Genomic DNA, 25,144 nt, shown 5'->3' on the forward strand with positions numbered 1-25,144 from the left:
CCTTTAGAGCGTTCCAGACCACTCGCAACTCCAGGAGATTGATCTGAAGACCTGATTCCTGGAGGGACCAAGCTCCTTGAGTGTGGAGCCCATCTACATGCGCTCCCCACCCCAGGAGAGATGCATCCATGTCAGCACTTGAGAGGCTGAGGATTTGGAAGGGACGTCCCAAGGTCAAACTGGATCGAATTGACCATCACTGAAGGGAATTGTGAAATTTGGTGGACAGCTGGATCACATCCTCTAGATTCCCTGTAGCTTGATACCACTGGGAAGCTAGGGTCCATTGAGCTGACCTCATGTGAAGACGGGCCATGGGTGTTACATGAACTGTGGATGTCTCAACATCTGCCGAGCTGTGATCTGCTGAGATGCTCTGGCCATGGAGACAAGAGACCGAAGATTGTCTGCCCTCGCCTCAGGGAGATAGGAATGAGCCGTCTGGGAGTCTAGCAGAGCTCCTATAAATTCTAGCTTTTGAACTGGAAGAAGATGGGACTTCGGGTAATTTATCACAAACCCGAGTAGCTCCAGCAGTTGAATAGTCATCTGCATAGACTGTAGAGTTCCTGCCTTTGAGGTGTTCTTCACCAGCCAATCGCTGAGATAAGGGAACACATGCACTCCCGGTCTGCGTAGCGACGCTGTAACCACCGCTAGGCATTTTGTAAACACCCTGGGCGCAGACGCCAAAGGGCAGCACACAATACTGAAAATGCTGTGTTCCCAGACGGAATCGAAGATACTTCCTGTGAGCGGGAAGTATTGGGATGTGTGTATAAGCATCAAGTCCAGAGAGCTTAGCCAATCGTTTTCCTGAATTATGGGAAGAAGGTGCCCAGGGAAAGCATCCTGAACTTTTCTCGGACCAGGAATTTGTTCAGGGCCCTTAGGTCTAGGATGGGATGCATCCCCATTTTCTTTTGCACAAGAAAGTACCTGGAATAGAATCCCAGCCCTTCGTGCCTGGGTGGAACGGGCTCGACTGCACTGGCGCTGAGAAGGGCGGAGAGTTCCTTTGCAAGTACCTGCCTGTGCTGGAAGCTGAAGGACTGAGCTCCCGGTGGGCAATTTGGAGGTCTGGAGATCAAATTGAGGGTGTACCCTAACCGAACTATTTGAAGAACCCACCAGTCGAGGTTATGAGAGCCACCTTTGGTGAAAAATTAACCTCCCCCGAACCAGTAGATCGTCCGGCACAGGTAGTTTTATGGCGGCTATGCTCAGCTGGAGCCAGTCAAAAGCCCGTCCCTTGCTTTTGCTGGGGAGCTGCAGGAGCCTGTCTGGGCACACGCTGTTGATGCGCACACTGGGACTGAGCCTGAGAAGGCTGTCGGGAAGGTGGATTGTACCTGTAAGCATAGGGGAGCAGTCCTCCTTCCCCGGAAAAACCGTCTACCTGATGGGGTAGATGCTGAAGGCGCCCGGTGGAGAGCTTGTCGAGGGTGGTTTCCCACTGATGGAGCTGCTCTACCACCTGCTCGACTTTCTCGCCAAAAATATTATCCCCCCCCCCCCCCCCGGCAAGGAACATCCGAAAGCTGCTGCTGGGTTCAACTATCCAGGTCAGAGGCACACAGCCATGAGAGTCTGCACATCACTATACCTTGAGCAGCGAATCTGGATGCAACATCAAAAGTGTCGTAAGCACCCCTGGACAGGAATTTACAACATGCCTTCAGCTGCTAACCACCTCCTGAGAAGGCCTGGCGTGCTCCGGAGGGAGCTTGTCCACTAAGTCCGCCAGTTGCTTAACATTGTTCCGCATGTGGATGCTTGTGTAGAGGTGGTATGATTGGATCTTGGACACAAGCATAGAGGACTGATAGGCCTTCCTCCCAAAAGAGTCCAGAGTCCTAGACTCCCGCCCCGGGGGCGCCGAAGCAAAATTTCTAGTACTCCTGGCTCTCTGAGAGCGGAATCCACAACCATAGAGTCATGAGTACTGGGACCTCATCAACTCAGGTTGTCCGTGAATCCGATATTGGGACTCAGCTTTTTTGGGAATGGTGGGATTACTGAGTGGTTTCGTCCAGTTCCTAAGCAATTTAAGGACATTATGCAAAGGAGCAGTGGACGACTCTTTAGGTGGTGAAGGATAGTCAAGGACCTCAAGCATCTCAGTCCTGGTCTCATCCTCAGTTACCATCGGGAAGGGAATGCCCACAGGCATTTCCTGGACAAATGATGAGAAGGTGAGACTCTCCGGTGGAGAAAGCTTCCTCTCAGGTGAAGGAGTAGGATCAGAAGGAGGCCACAAGACTCCTCGGAAGAGAAATACCTGGGGTCTTCCCCTTCATCCCACGAGGCATCCCTCCTCGTTATCGGACAAGAGTTCTCTAACTGCAGTCCGAAAACCGGGCCCATCTCGATGCCGAGGAACCCCATCCTCTATGGCGATACCACCACCACCAACTCCAGGCTCCGCTCATTCTGCCTCGCCTCACCCTATGCTTGGAATCAACTTTCTGAGCCCTTACGCCAAGCCCCCCTCCCTACCCATCTTCAAATCCTTGCTCAAAGCCCACCTCTTCAATGTTGCTTTCGGCACTAACCTTTATACCTTTCAGGAAATCTAGACTGCCCCTATTTGACTGACTGTACATTGTCCTTTAGATTGTAAGCTCCTTTGAGCAGGGACTGTCCTTCTATGTTAAATTGTACAGCGCTGCGTAACCCTAGTAGCGCTTTAGAAATGTCAAGTAGTAGCAGTAGTACCGAGAAGTTGACTCCCATGCCGGCGGCGATGAAACTCCCTCCGGCGATGTCGATGGGGAGTCAACCTGGGTGGCAGTCGAGGCCGATGCCGCAAGCAGTATCGGCATCGGGGACCTCACCACAGGCACAGAGATAGCCACTGCTTCCATCGATGGTACCGAGGGCGCAAGCACCCCCAGTACCGAGACAGATTGACACAGCAGGCCCTTCCAGGAGACCTGGAAGAATGGCATGGATGCGCTCGTCCAGAATTGCTGTTGAGGAAGGCTGTGGGGCCGGTGCAGAAGTCGACGGCAGAATCTGTGGAGGCCTGGGAGGGCAGTACCGGGCTGTCCAAAGAGCTAAGCACCGACACCTATTGTATAGAGGGTGAGCGCTCCTCCCGGCGTCGATGCTTCTTGGGGTGCCAAATCCTTCGACACCCCGGAGCTCCCGGTACAGTCTCGAAGGAGAACAGATGACGATGCTGTCTTCGCCTTGCTCGAAGCATGTCACCGTGGCACTCCTTGGTACCGACGAGGACGGGTAATCCACACTCCTCCTCGGGGTCTGATCCGACAGCAGTCGGGTCCCGATGGGCCTGCACAGTAGGAGCTTTCGAAACAGGTGGAGACCCCGCTCACGCTCACTACTCCCAGCTAGAGGTGAAGTCCGACAGTCATTACCTTGTCTCCTGATGTCGATGGCCATCCCCGGTGCCGATGTTGACGCCGAGAATCAGTCGGAGCTCCAAAAAGAACGTCCCCAAAGAGCTCTTCTCAACACCTTGTGTCCGCTTTTTTCAAGCTCAACACAACTTACAGGCATCTGGTCGATGGTCAGGCCCAAGACACTGGATTGCACCACGCGTGCGGGTCAGTGCCCGAGATAGACTGCTGGCACCGAGCAACAACGTTTTGAAGCCGCTGGGAGGCTTCAAGACATGAGCGGAACAATCGAGGTGGCGAAATCAAAAGGCTCGATTGTGCCAACAGAGGAGCACAAAAAATGGGAACCGCGTACGCGCGTCCTAATAAGGCCACCTTGGAAGCGAAAGGAAACTTAACAAGGGGGGAAAAACAAGAAAATATGGTGTTTTTTTTAAAAAACTGGAAAAAGAAAGACAAGAGGCAACGAAAAACAAAAAGAAAGCGCGAAGGAACAGCGCTAAAGACACCTAAGTCTTTCTTTGGGCCTGAGGGAAAGAGACCGACACGCAGCCACTCTCCACCTCGGAAAAAAAGAAAAACTGAGGTGGGAACGGACGCTTGCGGGCAGGACGATGGCCGCGCATGCGCAGTTTGTCTGTCCCACGCTCCGCAAGCTGTCATAAAGTTTGTTAATTTTGCTGGGAAAATCTTCGTTCCTGGGCCGCCATGGACGTCGACCCATCAGTGAGAACAAGCAGCCTGCTTGTCCTCGGAGAAATTCATTTTACATGGTATGTGATACTTTTATATGTATACCCGAGTTTGATTTGTTCTTGTCATTTTCAGGGCATAGAACATAGAAGTCCTGCCCAGCTCTGTTCTTGTACTAAAAGTTCTGAAGCTAACGTCAAAACCCCTTTAAATTTACACTTCGGCCCATCCATATCTATTCAGTCACAATCAGGGCACAACTGTTGAAGTCTGCCCAGCAATGGTTTGCATCCCAATTACCAGCGCTGCCATCCAATCTCCGCTAAGATTCCGTGGATCCATTCTTTCTAAACAGGATTCCTTTGTGTTTATCCACGCATGTATGAATTTCATTACTGTTTTCATTTCCACCACCTCCCACAGGAGGGCAGTCCATATAGTCACCACCCTCCCATGAAAAAATGCTTCCTGACATTACTCCTGAGTCTGCCCCCCTGCACCTCAATTCATGTCCTCTAGTTCAATTGCCTTCCCTTCTCTGGAAAAGGTTTGTTTGCGGATTAATACCTTTCAAATATTGGGACATCTGTATCATGTCACCCGTTTTCTCCTTTCCTCAAGGTATACATGTTCAGGTCATCAAGTCTCATCGTTGGTTACAACACAAATTCCATACTATTGTTGTAGCTTTTCTTTGCAAACCGCGTCAGTCTTTTACATCTTTAACAGATACGGTCCTCCAAAACTGAACACAATACTCCAAGTGGGGCCTCAACAATGACTTGTAGAGGGACATCAACACCTCCTTTCTTCTGCTGATTATACTCCTCTCTATGCAGCCTAGCATCCTTCTGGCCAACGGACGCCACCTTGTCGCATTGTTTCTTCAGCTTCAGATCCTCGGACACCAACATTCCAAGGTCCTCTCTCCTGAGTTGAGCGTACTACTATCTCCCCCTCCATCTGGTATGGCACCCGTCTTATGTTAAACACGACTGATGCCACTTCAGGCAGGCTGTTGCCATGAATGAGCTGCACATTGTCACGTTAAGGCCAAGAGGCCACTTCAAAGGCTTGTTTCAATGAGCCCTTTTAGCTTCTTATCGTGTAGTCGTTTACAGCAATGCCCCTTCTACTAGCAAGGTTTTCATCTTAGCCACCGCCATAACAAGGGATCCACCTTATGAAGCTGAAATTTAACTTTCTACTCCAGAACCAACCAGTAGAGTGAGTCACGGCTCTTCAACACTCTGTCCTGCATCTGGGAGACCTATGCTGCTGTAATTAGGTCCTGTCTGGATGCCTCGGGAAGGCCTTAGAAGGACCTCTAAGCCCCTCATGATAGACAAAGATGGATCTCGTGATGCCAAAACAGAAGGCTCCTCATGGAAAGCACCACCAGTGCCTCAGAAATAAGAGTATTAAGCTGCTCTTTATGAAACAACCTCAGTACCTCTCAGGGGCCGCTGAAGAGAGGGGGGCAGGGGGGGACAAATTCCCCAGGCCTGGGCCTCCAAGGGGGGCCCAGCGCCGCAGTCCCACCCGCCCTCCGTCGTTGACGCGTCTGCCACCAGGCCAGCCCCCCTGCAATTGAAATCACAGTGCCTCTCGACACTCCGTGTGAAAGTGCTACAGGCAGCAGCAAAATCGCTTCACCTTTCGGTCCTCCTTCCCTGTGTCCCGCCCTCGTGGAAGTTACATCAGATAGGGTGGACACAGGGAGGGAAGGAGGCCCGTAGGAGGCGACCTGCTGCTGCCTGCAGCGCTTCACACGGAGTGAGAGGCGCTGTGATTTCACTGCAGCGGGCCCGGCCCAGTGGCAGACGGAGGGGGGCAGGTGGAGGGGGAAGCGACGGTGGACCTTGGGGGGTGGGAGGGGAGCGGCGGCGGCAACCTCGGGGGGGGGGGGTGGGGGGGGCGGGCCCTGGTGGGTCGGCCTTGCCCTGGGACCAGCCCGCTCAGCGGCCCTGGTACCTCTGGATCACCCCCTCCTCAGAAGGGAGCGCTCCCTGCTCTAACGCTCCTTCAAAGAGGCTCTTCTGACAGACTGAGGCTAATCAGGATAAGGAGGGATAAGCAGAGACAGTCTCATCTGCCCACTCTTGGAGGTCTAAACGAGATCTCTTACGAGCCACATGGGCAGCAATGCAAGAACTGAAGCACCTTGCAGCAACTCTGACTGTCCCTGCTTCAGTAAATAGGTCCTGGTGTAAGAGTAATATAAACTCCAGAGAAAACGATCCAGGTGTGCTCTGCATGTGATCAAAAGTTGCCAGTCAGACCCCAACAAATGGGCACTTGCTTCCATGCTGTCCTGCACCAAATTGTGCACCGGCGCTGCTAGACAGCCCAAAGTCCCCAGAATATTCAAATATTGTGCAAAAATCCAAAGACACGCTGTTGTCGACCATTTCCTCCTCATTCCATAAGATTCTGGCTTGCAAACAACTGGAACACCAGACAGCAGGTCCAAAGCAGGAAACACTGCTTAACTACCTCCGTAGGACTTGCCATTCACCCCAAGCAGTGAGTCAGGATCCCTCCCCTGCACCAGCAGAATTGTAGCCTTCCAAGTGGTTCTGAGTCAAACTTTAGTTGGACTTACCACTGCCAGCTGCTCCCTCCAGGCTCACAATCTTCACAATCTTAGCCCAAAGGAGAAAGGATCAGGACTGATAATCTGGACACACGCTCTCCTGTAAACCTCTTCCTTCTCTTTTTTTAGGCAGTTATGCTGGAAAAGGAAAGCGCCACAGGAAACAGGGAAAGTAAATTCATGGGGCAACCAGAGACAGGTATCTGAAGACCTCCAGATTTGACTCTGCAGACTCACGCCACCTGCAAAGCTCAACTGGGGACCAGTTGACCAACTGTACCAGGAGCAAATCACTCAGAACCAGAGGCTGAAAAGTATGATCATCCACCTGCTGGAGATAGAAAATACTGAGGACCTGGACTGGATTCCAAGAGAGATATGTCTCAGTTCAATTTTCAGTTCTCCATCTCTACCTGCTGGTTGATGGACACATCTATCCCGCAGGTTCTGGGAATAGTGGGAAGCTATGTAATAGAAGCTTTATTGACTAATAATCGCCTTTCCTGACAAGAACCGATGACACCAGCTCAGGAATAGTGCAAATGAAAGTCTAGACTATCACAGTGGTCCTTTACAAAAATCCACAGCTTATGTCTTTAAAAGATATTCTCTCCTGTACATGACATGACAGCAGGCTTCATGCACATTTTGGAAGCCAAATGCATTAAGTCATAAATCGGTAGTCACTGAAAATGTCTTTAAATAATGTCCGCATAGTAAATATAGTAAAATGACAACAGAAAAGACCTAACGGGCCACCCACATCTGCCAACAAGGTGATCAGTCACACTTGCCCCTCAAAGTTCAATTTATTTGATATACCACAGATAGTAAATAACATCTTAGCAGGGTACAAAAAAAGTTAAAGCACATCAAGACAAGGACAAGAAGCAGCACAAAAGAATAAACAATGAGAAAAGTTACAAAAAAGGCGTAAAGGGCACAGGGGGAAAAGAAGGAGAAATGGAGACAGAATGCATCTGCGCATGCCCATGTACAGTTAGTAAGCTGCAATAATGAGGGAAAAGAAGAATATACTAATCATCCTGTGGAAAAGGCCTGGGCAGAAAAATAGGCCTTTAATAAGGGATAAATCTGCTAAATAAGGGTTCAGATCCAAGACAGGGGGAAGATGATTCCACAGGGATGGTGCCGACCACACCAAAAAGTGTCTAGTAACTTTGTGCAGGTTAGATTCTTCATGATTACATATTGGTATCATAAACAGGCAACAGCAATTCACTACTATGTTCACCCACATACAGGCAGTTATACATGATACAACACTGGAATACAATATGACAACACCATGCTTCCTTAACGTCCCTCCGGACCCGCGCCCAGATTGATGGGTTTATGCATGCATGCCTTCCAGCAGGTGGAGACTGAGAATTCTGAATCTACAGAGTGAGTCAATAAGAGCCCTTGCCAGACAGAGAAAGATCCAATCTCAGTCTCCAGCAGGTGGAAGATAGTGAGCCCTTCAGTCTCTTATTTCTTCTCTAAGTTCTTAGTTGTGAGTACGTTCTTTCGTCTGTGCACTGGGGTGTAACGTGTTCATTTGAGGCTGAGGTCCGCGGGGATCTATTCCAGCCTCGGGGGTGTTGCACCTGGGTGGCCGGGTCCCCCCCCCCCCCCCATCCTCCCTTCCACAGCTTTTCTCTTGACTGTGCGTGTGTGTTGCCATAGCCTCTTCGAGGGAAGAGTGTCTAGGCAGGGAGAGGCAGCCAGTTTGACAAAAAAAAAAAAAAAGAGGGTGGGGGGGAAATCGATAAAGCACATTAAATCGTCTGTTGCTGTCTTGATAGCGAAGTGTAGGAATAGATGACATACCGGCTCTCCAGTGTTTGTTTGCAAGCTGCCTTCTCCCTATTTACTCCCCTCGGCGTTTTTAGAGTGTGTGTGTCTTTAACACAACTAACTCAAAGCCCGGACTCTGCAACACAACGAACCCAAGCACAAATGGACATAACTCTTACGCTCAAAGATGCCATAAACGTGTTTGTTCCACTCCAATCTTCTATTTGTTTTTCTCACCGGACACTACTTTGTATTGTGTTTCTTACTGGAATCGGCAATTGCCTTTCTGATAATACTAGTAAAAAAAGGCTCGTTTCTGACACAAATGAAACGGGCACTAGCAAGGTTTTCCTCGGCGTGTGTATGTTTGAGAATGTGTGTGTGAGACTGACTGTGTGACAGCGAGAGAGTGAATGTGTGTGTGTGACTGGGTGCGGTGTGTCTGTGAGAGAGAGAATGTGAGAGAGTATGTGTGCGATACACAGACTGTGAGACCGAGAGTGTGGTGTGTGACTGTGTGACACATACAGAGTGAATGTGATACAGTGTGAGAGACAAGACAGTGTGTGAGAGTCAGAGAGAGAGAAAGACACTGACTGTGAGAGAGATACCTCCCTTCCTCCCTCTCTGGTCTCAGGACCCCTCCCCCCCTGCTCTCAGCACCCCCTCCTCTGGTCTCTGGAGCCCTCCACTCACACAGATAGAGAGAGAGAGAGAGAGAGAGAGAGAGAGGAGAGAGAGAGAGATCGATCATGGACCCAGGTTTCAGTAATGAAGAGTAGATCAAGTTTCGCTGACGTGATCCAGTCTATTACTGTTGTTGTTTTGTTTACTACAGATCTGGCATTGACGTAGCCTACTTGAATTTTTTGGTATGGGTCTTCTGCGTTCGGAGTTATGTGGACTTTTGTCAGTTGTCGTTTCTTAGTTTGTGTGGGGTGTTTATGACCTTTCTTTTCCTTTTGTTGAGGTTGTACACATGTTGGTGTTCTTCCTTTGCTTTGGTTGTTGTCGGTTTGATGAGGTGTGGTGTATTTGGTCAGTACTTGGTGATTGCGTGGTATGGGTATAATGTTAATTTTCTGCGAGTCGGGTGGTTAATGTTAGGTGGATGAGGAATGAGTAGATTGCTAGAAGTAGTTTGATGGTGTTCATTATGGTATCAATTCACTTGGGCTATTGATAGGTTGTGTTTGATGGGGTGCGTAGTAGGATTTTGTTCTTTGGGATGGAGTCTTGTGTTCTGGTCTTGTGTATCTTCGGCTTGTTTTTGAGTTGTTGGTGTCTATGGTGGTTCTTATGTTTCATTTATTAAGTGTAGATAATTTACTCACGGTTAGATATTCAGCTGAGTTGCCTCAGGGTACAGAGACTCCGTGGTTCTTAGAGATATGTTGGTGGTTGTATGTAGGAGTCTGGGGAGAGACCATTTACATATTCAGATGTGTTGCTCCAGGATTTAGAGGCTCCACAGTTCTAACAGCTGTGTCGGTGGTTGAAGGTAGGAGTCTGAGGAGAGACTGCTGCGTTGTAGAGGTGAGGGGATGGTATAGCTGGTAGTTATAGCTCGGGGCTGGGAGTCTGGGAGTGTTGAGGTCCGGCAGGGTGGTGCTGCGCTGGAGACATGGCCTGCAGGGTGGGATTCGCTGAGTTGTTTGAGGATCGCACTTTGGTACCAAAATAGTGCATGCAAAGAACATCAGATACTTGTAGCAGTTAGTCTGAACCAGCGCTGGGAAGAGAGAGGACTTCCAGCTGATGAATGATTCTTTCTGCGTTCTGTGTCCTAAATAGTACGGGATAAGGGTATAGTTGTATGGTAGGTTCATGCACAATTCCAGAGTAATTGGTTCACACTGGCCTCTATGAAATTCCATTTCGGATCACCCGGCTTCCGGCTCATCCCGATGGCCGCGTGCTCAGCATGCCCATGTATCTCTTTCGTAGTCCTGAGTCGGCGACTGGCTGGCCGACTCTCCTCGCGGTCTGCACTGGGGCTGGGGGGGGGGCGTCGTCGGACAGTGGGCAGTGCCAAAGGCATGGCACCCCTGCGCTCCTCTTCACTGCGGCATCAGGGAAAGAAAAAACCTTCATATACAACAAAAAAAAAAAACTAAGGACATTCTATGGAAGCAAAATCAAGATGACAAAAAGTGAAAGATAATTTATGACACTATTAGCACTGAAGGAAAAGAAGATACGCAAAATTGGGTCCCATGGGGCATAATGAGAAGTGAAATGGCCCTTGACAAAGACACCGATGAGGAACTCCCGCACTTGTGTAGTTGAACTCTTTAGAAAGCTCTTAAAAGCTTGTTCACTGCTCCAGCTTTGAGCTCTGTAGGATGATGTCACTCCCCTTTTGAAGGCTGCTATCTTGATTGTCCTTATAAAAAATTATCTGAATAGGTGTGAGAACAGCAGATGGGAACAGCACATTTAATGTGCTACACACCATAACAGCAGGTAACATGGATGGCCAAGAGATAAAGCACATGGACATGTCACTCACCGTAATACACAGCACATCAGCAACAGATGAGTGGGGACATTAGCTGGGTTAAGCATGCTGGGTGTATCTGACTTCATGCAGGCCAAGAAAGCTCTCATCCTGCGATTTTTGTCTTCTACAGCTTTCCCCAGCCATAGCTTCTTCTTCAGATTGGGGCAGGTCCATTCCCTGAAGGTCAGTGCAGAGACCAACTCTGGAGTCTGAGGAGATTTGCCCTTGTAAGCAGACCACTCCTTTATGATGACAGGTGGGACTGTAGGAGTCAGAAAAAAAAAGAGACATTACTGCTTTCATGCCAGGGTAGGGCAGTGCTTTCTCCTCTCCTTTCTAACCTCATTCATCTCCCTACTTCCTCCCAACTATAACATAGTAGTTGTAAAAAAGAAAGATATATTTATGTGTTTGTACCAGTTACTCTCCTTTTCTGTTTATCCACACCAGTGTAGATAGAAAATGTTCTTTAAACAATCTAATACCATGCCTCCCAAAGCCATCCTCTTGTAAGTTTCACCTCTTTTTCCTCCAAGTCGGCCCAAACTGCTGTGAGACGTACATTAAGTATAAACTCGAAGATAACAATTAGACAATGATGTTTTGAAACACGAGGTTTCCTATTCCCTTAATAAGGTACACTATTATACTACAATAATTTTAAGTGCTTACAACACATGCACCTTTCAAGACTCCCATGTGCAATTTTTCATTGTTAGTCACCCTTACCTTCTATCTAAACTCCTGTTACTCTAACTTCTCTCTATATACGTTCCACCTCTGATTATCCGTGTTGTCTACTTGATGTTTTGATTTGTTGACACTGGAAGTAGCATACTATTGCTATACTCTGCCTTGGGTGAATTTCTTTGAAAGGGCAGGAAATAAATCCTAATAAAGGAAAACAGATGAGTTTTCTACGTCAAGAATGCTGTATAACAATTTAAAAAGAGGGAATACCAAAATTCCTCTTCAGTTAAAACCACAGTGGGTATAGACTGGCAGATACACAGTTTATATAGTATCTAATCTACAAGATTTTCCATTCACCTCCAGAAGAATGCTGCATCCACTTAAAGCCTACTTCTGTGTTAACACTGTAGAACCTCTGAGCCACCTTAAAAATATCAACCATTGAAACTTAAACATTCTCAGTAAATGATTGTAGATACTGCTCCTTTAACAAAGGCTTAACTGTGGAACATGAAATTTCTTTCTAAGCAGACTACAACAAAAATACACACACATGCTCTCAATGGGCAGAACATATCTAAAAGAACAATCCAAATTAATTCATGTGAGAGTGCTCAAAATCTGAACACACCATTTATGCACTGAAACTTTGATTCTAAGCAAATAATGCTCTAAGAGTTGTAATTTTTTTACATTAATAGATCTTCTTAGAGCTGTAAAATGCAGCTATAGGTTTCATTTAAATGAAACGTAAAAAAGCTATTCCTACCTACTAATTTCCTTTCCTTGTATCCTACTAGACCAGTTCAGAACAGTGGCATACCATCCTCTCAGAGGATGGAAATGAAGAACCATTACTTTCAATATCATGATCAGTATGATGGAAGGGTGGTATAGGCAAGGTACTTGCAAGAAAACAAAGTTACTTACCTGTAGTAGGTGTTCTCCGAGGAATGCAGGCATATTTTCTTAAACATGGGTGATGTAATCCATGGAGCCTGGTGCAGACACTGCCAAAGTGCGCTGTCACTTTAAAATCCTTTGGGGCTATGCCCCCACCACACATGAACGGTACCTTCCCGCCTGACGCACGAGTGCAGGACCAGCAGCATAGGACTAAAGCTATGAAGACAACTCAAAGGGGAAGAGGGAAGAATGTGAGAATATATGCATGTTGTCCTCAAACGAGTGCAACAGATAAGTAACTGTTTTCTTCGCGGACAAGCAGGCATTATCTTCTCACATGTGGGACTCATTAGCTACGAGGCTCCACAGTACAGAATAACAGACTTACTGAATAATATAGATGTGAGCCTGATGAAAATAAAAAAAAGGGGCCAGAAAGTGGAGATGGTATTCAAGTAGTAAAAATATTTCTCAGGACTGCTTGTCCAAATCTGCTGTCCTACATGGAATGCTTTTCAAGAGAGTAGTAGTGAGAAGTGAAGGTGTGGAACATGGAAGAACATGTTGCCACCTTGCAAATCTCTTCAACAGAGGTGGATCTAAAATGAGCTACTGAAGCTACCATGGCTCTAACATTGTGAGTGGTGATGTGGCCTACAAGGCTCAGCCCAGTCTGAGTATACATGTAGGAGATACAGCCAGCCAGCCAAATAGAGATGGTATGTTTGGTGATGGAAATTCCCAATCTGTTAGTGTTGAAGGATGGGAAAAGCTGGGAGGACTGCCTATCAGGCCTAGTAAACTCCAGATAAAGCAAGGTTACTAACCAGTAGCAGGTATTCTCCGAGGACAGCAGGCTGATTGTTCTCACGATTGGGTGACGTCCACAGCAGCCCCAGGATTGTAAGATCTTCCTAACAACGGAAGTTTGCTAGCTCTTGCGTGTCCCGCGCGAATTGCGTATGCGCGACCGTCTTCCTGCCCGCAGCGCGAGTGTGCTCCTCAGTTCAGTAGAAAGCAAAGACAAGGGAAGACAACTCCAAAGGGGAGGTGGGCGGGTTTGTGAGAACAACCTGCTGTCCTCGGAGAACACCTGCTACAGGTATGTATCATTCGTTTTCTCCGAGGACAAGCAGGCTGCTTGTTCTCATAACTGGGGTATCCCTAGCTCCCAGGCTCACTCAAAACAACAAACAGGGTCAATTGGGCCTCGCAACAGCGAGGACATAACTGAGATTGACCTACGAAGAACAACTAACTGGGAGTGCAGCCTGAACAGAATAAAACCGGGTCCAGGAGGGTGGAATTGGATTTAAACCCCAAACAGATTCTGCAGCACCGACTGCCCAAACAGACTGTCGCGTCGGATATCCTGCTGGAGGCAGTAATGAGATGTGAATGTGTGGACTGAAGACCACGTCGCAGCCTTGCAAATCTCTTCAATAGTGGCTGACTTCAAGTGGGCCACTGACGCCGCCATGTCTCTAACACTATGAGCCATGACATGACCTCAAGAGCCAGCCCAGCCTGGGCGTAAGTGAAGGAAATGCAATCTGCTAGCCAATTGGAGATGGTGCGTTTCCCGACAGCGACCCCCTTCCTATTGGGGGTAGAAAGAAACAAACAATTGGGCGGACTGTCTGTGGGGCTGTGTCCGCTCCAGGTAGAAGGCCAATGCTCTTTTGCAGTCCAATGTGTGCAACTGACGTTCAGCAGGGCGGGGTATGAGGCCTGGCAAAGAATGTTGGCAAGACAACTGACTGGTTAAGATGGAACTCCAACACCACCTTTGGCAGGAACTTAGGGTTGAGTGCGGAGGACTACTCTGTTATGATCACATTTTGTATAAGGAGCATGAGCTACCAGGGCTTGAAGCTCACTGACTCTACGAACTGAAGTAACTGCCACCAAGAAAATGACCTTCCAGGTCAAGTACTTCAGATGGCAGGAGTTCAGTGGCTCAAAAGGAGGTTTCATCAGCTGGGTGAGGACGACGTTGAGATCCCTTGACACTGTAGGAGGCTTGACAGGGGGCTTTGACAAAAGCAAACCTCTCATGAATCGAACGACCTAAAGGCTGTCCAGAGATCTCCTCTACACGATGATGGTAAGCACTAATTGCACTAAGGTGATTCCTTACTGAGTTGGTCTGAGACCAGACTCCGTTAAGGTGTAGAAGGTATTCAAGCAGGGTCTGTGCAGGACAAGAGCAAGGTTCTAGGGCCATGCCCTCAAACCAGACGGCAAACCTCCTCCACTTAAAAAAGTAACTCTTCTTAGTGGAGTCCTTCCTGGAAGCAAGCAAGATGCGAGACACACCCTCGGAGAGACCCAAGGAAGCAAATCTACACCTCAACATCCAGACCATGAGAGCCAGAGACTGAAGGTTGGGGTGCAGAAGCGCTCCCTCGTTCTGAGATGAGGGTTGGAAAACACTCCAATCTCCACGGTTTCTTCGGAGGATAACTCCAGAAGAGGAGGTAACCAGATCTGACGGGGCCAAAAGGGCGCGATCAGAATCATGGTGCCGCGGTCTTGCTTGAGCTTCAATAAGGTCTTCCCCACCAAAGGTATGGGAGGATAAGCATACAGGAGGCCCTTCCCCAATGTAGGAGAAAGGCATCTGACACCAGTCTGCCGTGTGCTTGTAGCCAGGAACAGAACTGAGGCAGCTTGTGATTGGTCTGGGAGGCGAAAAGGTCCACCGAAGGAGTGCCCCACTCTCGGAAGGTCTTGCGTACCACCCTGAAATGGAGAGACCACTCGTGCGGTTGCATGAGTCTGCTCAGCCTGTCGGCCAGACTGTTGTTTACGCCTGCCAGGTACGTGGCTTGGAGAAGCATGCCATGCTGGTATGCCCAGCACCACATCCCGACGGCCTCCTGACACAGGGGGGCGAGATCCGGTACCGGAGAAGGACGTAACAGCTCTTCCAGGATCCCTGGAAGGATGGCCCTGAGGCTCTCGTTCAAAGTGGCTGTCGAGAGAGGCAAGGAATCCGGTACCGGCGACGAGCTGTGAATCTGTCCAGGACGCGGAGGCGGTGAGGAACTGAGTTCGATTCCCACTTCAGGCACAGGCAGCTCCTTGTGACTCTGGGCAAGTCACTTAACCCTCCATTGCCCCAAGTAAGCCGCATTGAGCCTGCCATGAGTGGGAAAGCGCGGGGTACAAATGTAATAATAATAATAATACCGGGCTGTCCACAGGGGAGCGCATCGACACCTCTTGAATGGAGGGTGAGTGGTCCTCCCGGTGTCGACACTTGGGTGCCGGTGGCACTGGCGACCCAGAGTTCTCAATACCACGCCTGGAAGGTGACCAATGACGATGCTGCTTTGCCTTCGCATGAAGCACATCACCGGTACCTCCCAGTACCGGTGAGGAGGCCGTCGAATCCAAACGCCTCCTGTGGGCCGGGTCCGAAAGAGGTCGATCCGGGGGGGGGGGGGGGGGGGGGGGGGGGGGGGGGGGGCTGTACCGCAGGAGCCCTTGGCAGGCGGAGACCTACTCGAGTGCTCATCGCCACCAGCAGGGGAATGGACAGCCCTCACCTGCGCTCCGCAAGACGAAGCACCGTCTGACGACATTGATACCACCGATAACCTCGGTATCGAAGACGCTGGATCACCGGCAGAAGAGCTGGGTACCGCAGACGTCGACGCACCGGACGAGGCCCTGAACAGCAGATTCCACTGGGCCAATCTAGCCGCCTGAGTCCGCTTCTTCAAGAGAAGGCATAGGCCTGGGGGCGATGCCCGGCCCCCAGACACTGAAGGCAAGAAACGTGCCTATCAGTGAGGGAGATAGTCCGGCTGCACTGGGTGCACTTTTTTGAAGCCGCTGGTAGGCTTCGAGGACATGGGCGGAAAAATCGTGCTGGCGAAGTCAAAATTCGCGATAATGGCTAATGGCACCAAAAAATTTAGAAAAAAGCCGCACTTGATCACGAAACAAAACTTATGGGAAAAAAAACTCGACGTAAGGGAATTTTTAAAAAAAAAACTAAGGAACAGACGACGTGAAAAAGAAAACCGGACACTTCCGAACGGAAGAACGCGGCGAAAAGACGCGAGGGGTCTCCTTGGGGTGCAGACCGACCGAAAAAACAGCCGTCCTGAGCCGCGGAAAAAAGAAGACTGACGAACACAAGCGCGTTCGGCCGGGAAGACGGTCGCGCATGCTTACGGTGCATGCGCACGCGAGGGCTAGCAAACGCTTTTGCTAGTGAAGATCTCCAATCGGAGGGGCTGCCGTGGTCGTCACCCATTCGTGAGTACAAGCAGCCTGCTTGTCCTTGGAGAATCATGGTTCCAGGGTCCTGCTTGAGTTTCAGCAAAGTCTTCCCTACCAAACGTATGGGAGGATACGCATACAGGAGGCCCTTCTCCCAATGTAGGAGAAAGGCATCCGACGCTAGTCTGCCATGGGCCTGAAGTCTGGAACAGAACTGAGTGACCTTGTGATTGGTCTGAGTGGCAAAAAGATCTACCAAGGGGGGTGCCCCTCGCTTGAAAGATCTTGCGTACTACTCTTGAGTTGAGAGACCACTCGTGAGGTGGCATTATCCTGCTCAACCTGTCGACCAGACTGTTGTTTACGCCTGCCAGGTACGTGGCTTGAAGAAACATGGCATGATGGCGAGCCCAAAGCCACATCCCAACGGCTTCCTGACACAGGGGGCGAGATCCGGTGCCCCCCTGCTTGTTGATGTAATACATGGCAACCTGATTGTCTGTCTGAATTTGGATAATTGTTTGTTACATTTGTACACCGTGCTTTGTTTTTGTTACATTTGTACCCCGCGCTTTCCCACTCATGGCAGGCTCAATGCGGCTTACATGGGGCAATGGAGGGTTAAGTGACTTGCCCAGAGTCACAAGGAGCTGCCTGTGCCTGAAGTGGGAATTGAACTCAGTTCCTCAGTTCCCCAGGACCAAAGTCCACCACCCTAATCACTAGGCCACTAATGGTTGGATAGCTGATCTCTGAAAGCCTTTAGCGCATTCCAGGACTGCTCGTAACTACAGGAGGTTGATCTGGAAACCTGTCTCCTGGAGGGACCAACAACCCTGGGTGTGAAGCCCATTGACATGAGCTCCCCATCCCTGGAGAGACGCATCCGTAGTCAGCACTTTTTGCGGCTGAGGAATTTGAAAGGGACGTCCCAAGGTCAAATTGGAGCGAATCGTTCCACCAATGTAGGGATTGAGAAAAACTGTGGACAACTGGATCACATCTTCCAGATCCCCCGCAGCTTCAAACCACTGGGAAGCTAGGGTCCACTGAGCTGATGCATTTCGTGAACACTCTGGATGCAGAGGCGAGACCAAAGGGTAGCACGCAGTACTGAAAATGCCGTGTTCCCAGACGGAATTGAAGATACTGTCTGTGAGCTGGCAGTATCGGGATGTGAGTATAAGCATCCTTTAACTTTCCAGGTATTGGACCCTTGAATCCAAACTCCTGCGCAGTAAAGTAAATTCTGACCTTTAAATTCCAAACTTCTCAACTTTCTGGGTATAGGTATTGGACCCCTGAATCCAAACTCCTGCACACCCAATATCCATTAATGCATCAATACATCCACTCCCAAACTCTCATCCCCCGTAACCTCACCTCACTCATTCCTTGACTCACAGAACTATTTCTAACATATGTCTTCGTATCTTAATACTACCCTGTTAGCTTCCCTTTGTCTCCTTCCTATGTTTCAAAGTTTTGTTCCATTGCTATATTCCTTAACGACACTTTGATTGTCTTGCATAACTCATCACAATGTAATCCATAACCAAGTTGTAACGAATTGTATTTCCACCATTCATCTTATATAGCGAATGCTACATACCTGTAGAAGGTATTCTCCGAGGACAGCAGGCTGATTGTTCTCACTGATGGGTGACGTCCACGGCAGCCCCTCCAATCGGAACACTTTCTAGCAAAGTCCTTTGCTAGTCCTCGCGCGCCGATGCGCACCGCGCATGCGCGGCCGTCTTCCCGCCCGAACCGGCTTGTGCCGGCCAGTCTCATATGTAGCAAGACAAAGAGAAGGGAAGACACAACTCCAAAGGGGAGGCGGGCGGGTTTGTGAGAACAATCAGCCTGCTGTCCTCGGAGAATACCTTCTACAGGTATGTAGCATTCGCTTTCTCCGAGGACAAGCAGGCTGCTTGTTCTCACTGATGGGGTACCCCTAGCCCCCAGGCTCACTCAAAACAACAAGCATGGTCAATTGTGCCTCGCAACGGCGAGGACATAACTGAGATTGACCTAAATAATTTACCAACTAACTGAGAGTGCAGCCTGGAACAGAACAAACATGGGCTTAGGGGGGTGTAGTTGGATTCTAAACCCCGAACAGATTCTGAAGCACTGACTGCCCGAACCGACTGTCGCGTCGGGTATCCTGCTGCAGGCAGTAATGAGATGTGAATGTGTGGACAGATGACCACGTCGCAGCTTTGCAAATCTCTTCAATAGTGGCTGACTTCAAGTGGGCTACCGACGCTGCCATGGCTCTAACATTATGAGCCGTGACATGACCTCAAGAGCCAGCCCGGGCATAAGTGAAGGAAATGCAATCTGCTAGCCAATTGGATATGATGTGTTTTCCCACAGCCACTCCCCTCCTGTTGGGATCAAAAGAAACAAACAATTGGGCGGACTGTTGGGCTGTGTCCGCTCCAGATAGAAGGCCAATGCTCTCTTGCAGTCCAATGTGTGCAGCTGACGTTCAGCAGGGCAGGAATGAGGACGGGGAAAGAATGTTGGCAAGACAATTGACTGGTTCAGATGGAACTCCGACACAACCTTTGGCAAGAACTTAGGGTGAGTGCGGAGGACTACTCTGTTATGATGAAATTTGGTGTAAGGGGCCTGGGCTACCAGGGCCTGAAGCTCACTGACTCTACGAGCTGAAGTAACTGCCACCAAGAAAATGACCTTCCAGGTCAAGTACTTCAGATGGCAGGAATTCAGTGGCTCAAAAGGAGGTTTCATCAGCTGGGTGAGAACGACATTGAGATCCCATGACACTGTAGGAGGCTTGACAGGGGGCTTTGACAAAAGCAAACCTCTCATGAAGCGAACAACTAAAGGCTGTCCTGAGATCGGCTTACTTTCCACACGGTAATGGTATGCACTGATTGCACTAAGGTGAACCCTTACAGAGTTGGTCTTGAGACCAGACTCAGACAAGTGCAGAAGGTATTCAAGCAGGGTCTGTGTAGGACAAGAGCGAGTATCTAGGGCCTTGCTGTCACACCAGACGGCAAACCTCCTCCACAGAAAGAAGTAACTCCTCTTAGTGGAATCTTTCCTGGAAGCAAGCAAGATGCGGGAGACACCCTCTGACAGACCCAAAGAGGCAAAGTCTACGCTCTCAACATCCAGGCCTTGAGAGCCAGGGACTGGAGGTTGGGATGCAGAAGCGCCCCTTAGTTCTGTGTGATGAGGGTTAGAAAACACTCCAATCTCCACGGTTCTTCGGAGGACAACTCCAGAAGTAGAGGGAACCAGATCTGACGGGGCCAAAAGGGCACTATCAGAATCATGGTGCCCCGGTCTTGCTTGAGCTTCAGTAAGGTCTTCCCCACCAAAGGTATGGGAGGATAAGCATACAGGAGGCCGGTCCCCCAATGGAGGAGAAAGGCATCCGACACTAGTCTGCCGTGTGCCTGCAGCCTGGAACAGAACAGAGGCAGCTTGTGGTTGGTCTGAGAGGCGAAAAGGTCCACCGAGGGAGTGTCCCACTCTCGGAAGATCTTGCGTACCACTCTGGAATGGAGCGACCACTCGTGCAGTTGCATGACTCTGCTCAGTCTGTCGGCCAGACTGTTGTTTACACCTGCCAGGTATGTGGCTTGAAGCACCATGCCGAACTGGCAGGCCCAATGCCACATCCCGACGGCTTCCTGACACAGGGGGTGAGATCCGGTGCCCCCCTGCTTGATGATGTAATACATTGCAACCTGATTGTCTGTCCGAATTTGGATAATTTGATAGGACAGCCGATCTCTGAAGGCCTTCAGTGCGTTCCAGACCGCTCGGAGGTCCAGGAGATTGATCTGAAGATCCTGTTCCTGGAGGGACCACAGTCCCTGGGTGTGAAGCCCATCGACATGAGCTCCCCACCCCAGGCGAGATGCATCCGTCGTCAGCACTTTCGTGGGCTGCGGAATTTGGAATGGACGTCCCAGGGTCAAATTGGTCCGAATGGTCCACCAGTGCAGCGAATTGCGACAACTGAGGGACAGGCGGATGACATCTTCTAGATTCCCGGTGGCTTGGCACCACTGGGAAGCTAGGGTCCATTGAGCAGATCTCATGTGAAGACGAGCCATGGGAGTCACATGAACTGTAGAGGCCATATGACCTAGGAGTCTCAGCATCTGCCGAGCTGTGACCTGCTGAGATGCTCTGGTCTGGGAAGCGAGGGACAGGAGGTTGTGGGCCCTCGCTTTGGGAAGAAAGGCCTGAGCCGTCTGTGAATTCAGCAGAGCTCCTATGAATTCCATTGGACTGGCTGGAGATGGGACTTTGGGTAATTTATCACAAACCCCAGCAGCTCCAGGAGGTGAATAGTGCACTGCATGGACCGGAGAGCCCCTGCCTCCGAGGTGTTCTTGACCAGCCAATCGTTGAGATATGGGAACACGTGCACTCCCAACTTGCGTAGATACGCCGCGACCACCACGAGGCACTTCGTGAACACCCGTGGGGCAGAGGCGAGCCCAAAGGGCAGCACACAATACTGAAAGTGCTGTGTCCCCAGGCGGAATCTGAGATACTGTCTATGAGCTGGCAGTATCGGGATGTGAGTATAAGCGTCCTTTAAATCCAGGGAGCATAGCCAATCGTCTTTCTGAATCATGGGCAGAAGGGTGCCCAAGGAAAGCATCCTGAACTTCTCTTTGACCAGGTATTTGTTCAGGCCTCTCAGGTCTAGGATGGGGCGTATCCCCCCTGTTTTCTTTTCCACACGGAAGTACCTGGAATAGAATCCCAGCCCTTCCTGCCCGGGTGGTACGGGCTCGACCGCATTGGCGCTGAGAAGGGTGGAGAGTTCCTCTGCAAGTACCTGCTTGTGATGGGAGCTGAAGGACTGAGCTCCCAGTGGGCAATTTGGTGGAGTGGAGGCCAAATTCAGGGCGTATCCGCACCGCACTATTTGGAGAACCCACTGGTCGGAGGTTATCAGAGGCTACCTTTGGTGAAAAGCTTTCAACCTCCCCCCCGACCGGCACGGACACTTTGATGGCGGCTATGTTCCCATGGATCCAGTCAAAAGCCCCTCCCCGGCTTTTGCTGTGGAGGCGCAGGGGGCTGCTTGGGTGCACGCTGTTGACGGGAACAAGCGCGCTGGGACTGTCCCTGTGCCTGAGGAGGCCTTCGGGCCAGCTGGGTGTACCTACGCTTGCTGTAGGCGTAGGGAGCAGCCTGCCGGGCCCGGGAATAACGTCCACCTGTAGAGGTGGATGCTGAAGGTGCCCGGTGGGAGAGCTTGTCGAGGGCGGTTTCCCGCTGGTGTAGGTGGTCCACCAACTGCTCGACCTTCTCGCCGAAAATGTTATCCCCCCGGCAAGGGACATCCGCCAGTCGTTGCTGGGTGCGGTTGTCCAGGTCAGAGGCATGCAGCCAGGAGAGTCTGCGCATCACTATACCTTGGGCCGCAGCTCGAGATGCCACATCACAGGTGTCATATATACCCCTGGACAGGAACTTTCTACACGCCTTCAGCTGCCTGACCACCTCCTGAAAAGGCCTGGACTGCTCCGGAGGGAGCTTATCGACCAGGTCCGCCAGTTGCTTCACATTGTTCCGCATGTGGATGCTCGTGTAGAGCTGATACGACTGGATGCGGGTCATGAGCATGGAAGATTGGTAGGCCTTCCTCCCAAACGAGTCCAGAGTGCGAGACTCCCGCCCCGGGGGCGCCGAGGCGGTATCCCTCGAACTCCGTGCCCTCTTGAGAGCAGAGTCCACGACCGCCGAGTCATGAGGCAATTGGGGCCGCATTAACTCTGGGTCAGAGTGGATTCTGTATTGGGACTCCGCTTTCTTGGGGATGGTGGGGTTAGATAATGGCTTCTGCCAGTTCCGAAGCAGTGTCTCTTTGAGGACATTGTGCAACGGCACCGTGGAAGACTCTCTAGGTGGTGATGGATAGTCGAGGACCTCGAGCATCTCAGCCCTCGGCTCATCCACAGAGACCACGAGGAAGGGAATGCATATAGACATATCCCTGACAAAGGAGGCAAAGGAGAGGCTCTCAGGGGGCGAGAGCTTCCTCTCCGGTGAAGGAGTGGGGTCGGAGGGAAGGCCCTCAGACTCCTCTGAGGAGAAATATCTGGGGTCCTCCTCCTCCCCTCACGAGGCCTCTTCCTCGGTATCGGTCATGAGCTCTTGCAGCTCAGACCTGAACCGGGCCCGTCTCAACTGCGAGGAACCACGTCCTCGATGGTGGCGTCGAGTGGTGGACTCCCACGCCGGCGGGGATGAAGCTCCCTCTATCGACGGGGATTCCACTTGTGTGGCGGTCGACACCGGTACCGCAAGCGGCGTCGGTGGCCTCGGCATCGGGCTGGAGCACGCCGGCGCCTCGGAGGCGGCACGGCCTGGCGCATCAGCCCTTCCAGAATCCCTGGAAGGATGGCACGGAGGCACTCATCAAGGCCCGCTGTCGGGGAAAGGCAGGGGGGCCGGAGTGGGTGCCGGTGGCTGCTCGGGTCTAGGAGACGGTACCGAAGCACCATGGACTGACGCAGCGACACCTCTTCGACAGAGGGGGAACGCTCCTCTCGGCACTGCCGTTTCCTCGGTGTCGATCCATCTCTGGAGGCGCCGGAACTAGCAGTCCTGTGAGCCGTGGGCGACCTATGCCGATGTTTCTTCGTTTTCTTTCGGTGCCCATCATCGACGCTCGGTGGCAGAGATGAAGAGGAGGTAGAACCCACCCCCCCGGCCTCGAGGGCTCGGGTCTGACAGGGTTCGGTCCCGATGGCCCTGGGTAGAGGGAGTGGCCGGGGCCGACTGCCCGCGCGGCCGTCGCCGGAGGTCCGGTGGGCCAACGGTACCTGTGCTCCTGGGGTCGATGCCATCGTCGGTGTCGATTTCGTCCACATTGGTACCGGTACCGAAAACCCGGCCGTCGACGGGCCGGTGCAAGTTCCAAAAAGTTGGTCCCGACGAACTTGCCTCGCCACCTGTGTCCGCTTTCGCAATCCGAGACACAAGGTGCATGTCTTGGTATTATGCTCCGGGCCAAGGCACTGGAGGCACCAAGCGTGAGTATCGGTCTGCGAGATGTGCCGGCCGCACCGACCACACTTCTTGAATCCACTCGGGACCTTCGAGCACATCGACGGAAAAATCGCGTCAGCGAAGTCAAAGTCGTCGATGGTGGCGGTGAAAAGCACAACCGAAAAAGAAACGACCGAGCGGCCACAAGGCCGCAATGAAGCGCCCCTGCGCTAAGACGACGAGGGGATGAACAAAACTTTTTTTTTTTTTTGAAAGAAAGAAAAGAAAGAAAAGAAATGTCGCGGCTAGGCCACGATCCGGTTTCTGGGGCTGACCAAGAGAGAGACGGTAACACGTCTCTCCTCAGCGCAGAATCGAAAAAAACTGAGCGGGAACTGTCACGCACGGGCGGGAAGACGGCCGCGCATGCGCGGTGGGCGTGTCCTGCGTGCGGGACCGCCCGCAAAGTTTTTGTTCCGGTTGGTGGGGGGCTGCCGTGGACGTCAACCCAGTCGTGAGAACAAGCAGCCTGCTTGTCCTCGGAGAAAGTATCATAACTAGATCATATTTCTCTCTAAAACAAGCCTTTTTTGCAGTTTGTCTTTCCTCTGGGACATGTCTTAAATGTGATTCTGCAGATGCCACACTCTCCCACGCTTTGAGGACTGTCTCCCTATCAGACAGTTCTGCCTCAGTTTGATTGTGGAAGCAGTTACTCCACAGGTCTATTATTCCCTCACCGAAGGGCATTCTTTACTGAAGGGTATTCTTTTTGGGCATGTGGAGAATTGTGGGTTACTTCTGTGAAAAGAATGCTTATCTATAAAGCTAGTGTGTGTGTGTGTGGGGGGGGGGGGGGGGGGGGGGGGGGGGGGGGTAAAGAATGTATTTTACAGCATTGGACCTTGAATTCACCACCTACTTTCTGGCACTGGACGAATGCCCTGAACACTTTATTGGTCATGGAGGCTCAGGATGCATGTCCTACATTGAAAAGGAAACAGATTTTTGGAACCTTATGTGCAACTTTATCATCAGCACGCAACCTTATTTTAAGCTTTCACTGTAAACTGATTTTCTGAATCTAGGCATGACAGACTTTTCTTCAGGGGAGCTAGGGGAGAGGGGCATTCTGGACTCATTTAATACACTTGTAATTTTTGTGGACAGCTGCAGGAGTCCAAGATTCCTCCAAATTATATGATCTGCTCAGTTTGTTGTGTTTGGTAATTTTCTATGAAAATGTTAATAAACAGAGTTAAACTAAAGAGATGATGTTTAAAAAAAAACTTGTTGAAATTCTGCATAATCTCAGCAGGCTGGCAAAAGCAAGAAAAAAAATTACTG

The 25,144-nt window shown here is 50.7% G+C and overlaps 1 protein-coding gene across 1 annotated transcript in view; it reads right to left on the bottom strand.

The window, feature by feature from the left end:
- FAM120C (family with sequence similarity 120C) overlaps positions 1–25,144 on the bottom strand; it is a 326,238-nt gene that overhangs the window by 101,139 nt on the left and 199,955 nt on the right. Inside the window, exon 10 of the mRNA XM_030194274.1 lies at positions 10,967–11,219. Coding sequence (XP_030050134.1) covers positions 10,967–11,219 — 253 coding nt within the window. The remainder of the gene's footprint in view (positions 1–10,966; positions 11,220–25,144) is intronic.

This window comes from Microcaecilia unicolor, chromosome 2, assembly GCF_901765095.1.
Source record: "Microcaecilia unicolor chromosome 2, aMicUni1.1, whole genome shotgun sequence".
Classification (NCBI taxonomy): Eukaryota; Metazoa; Chordata; class Amphibia; order Gymnophiona; family Siphonopidae; genus Microcaecilia; species Microcaecilia unicolor.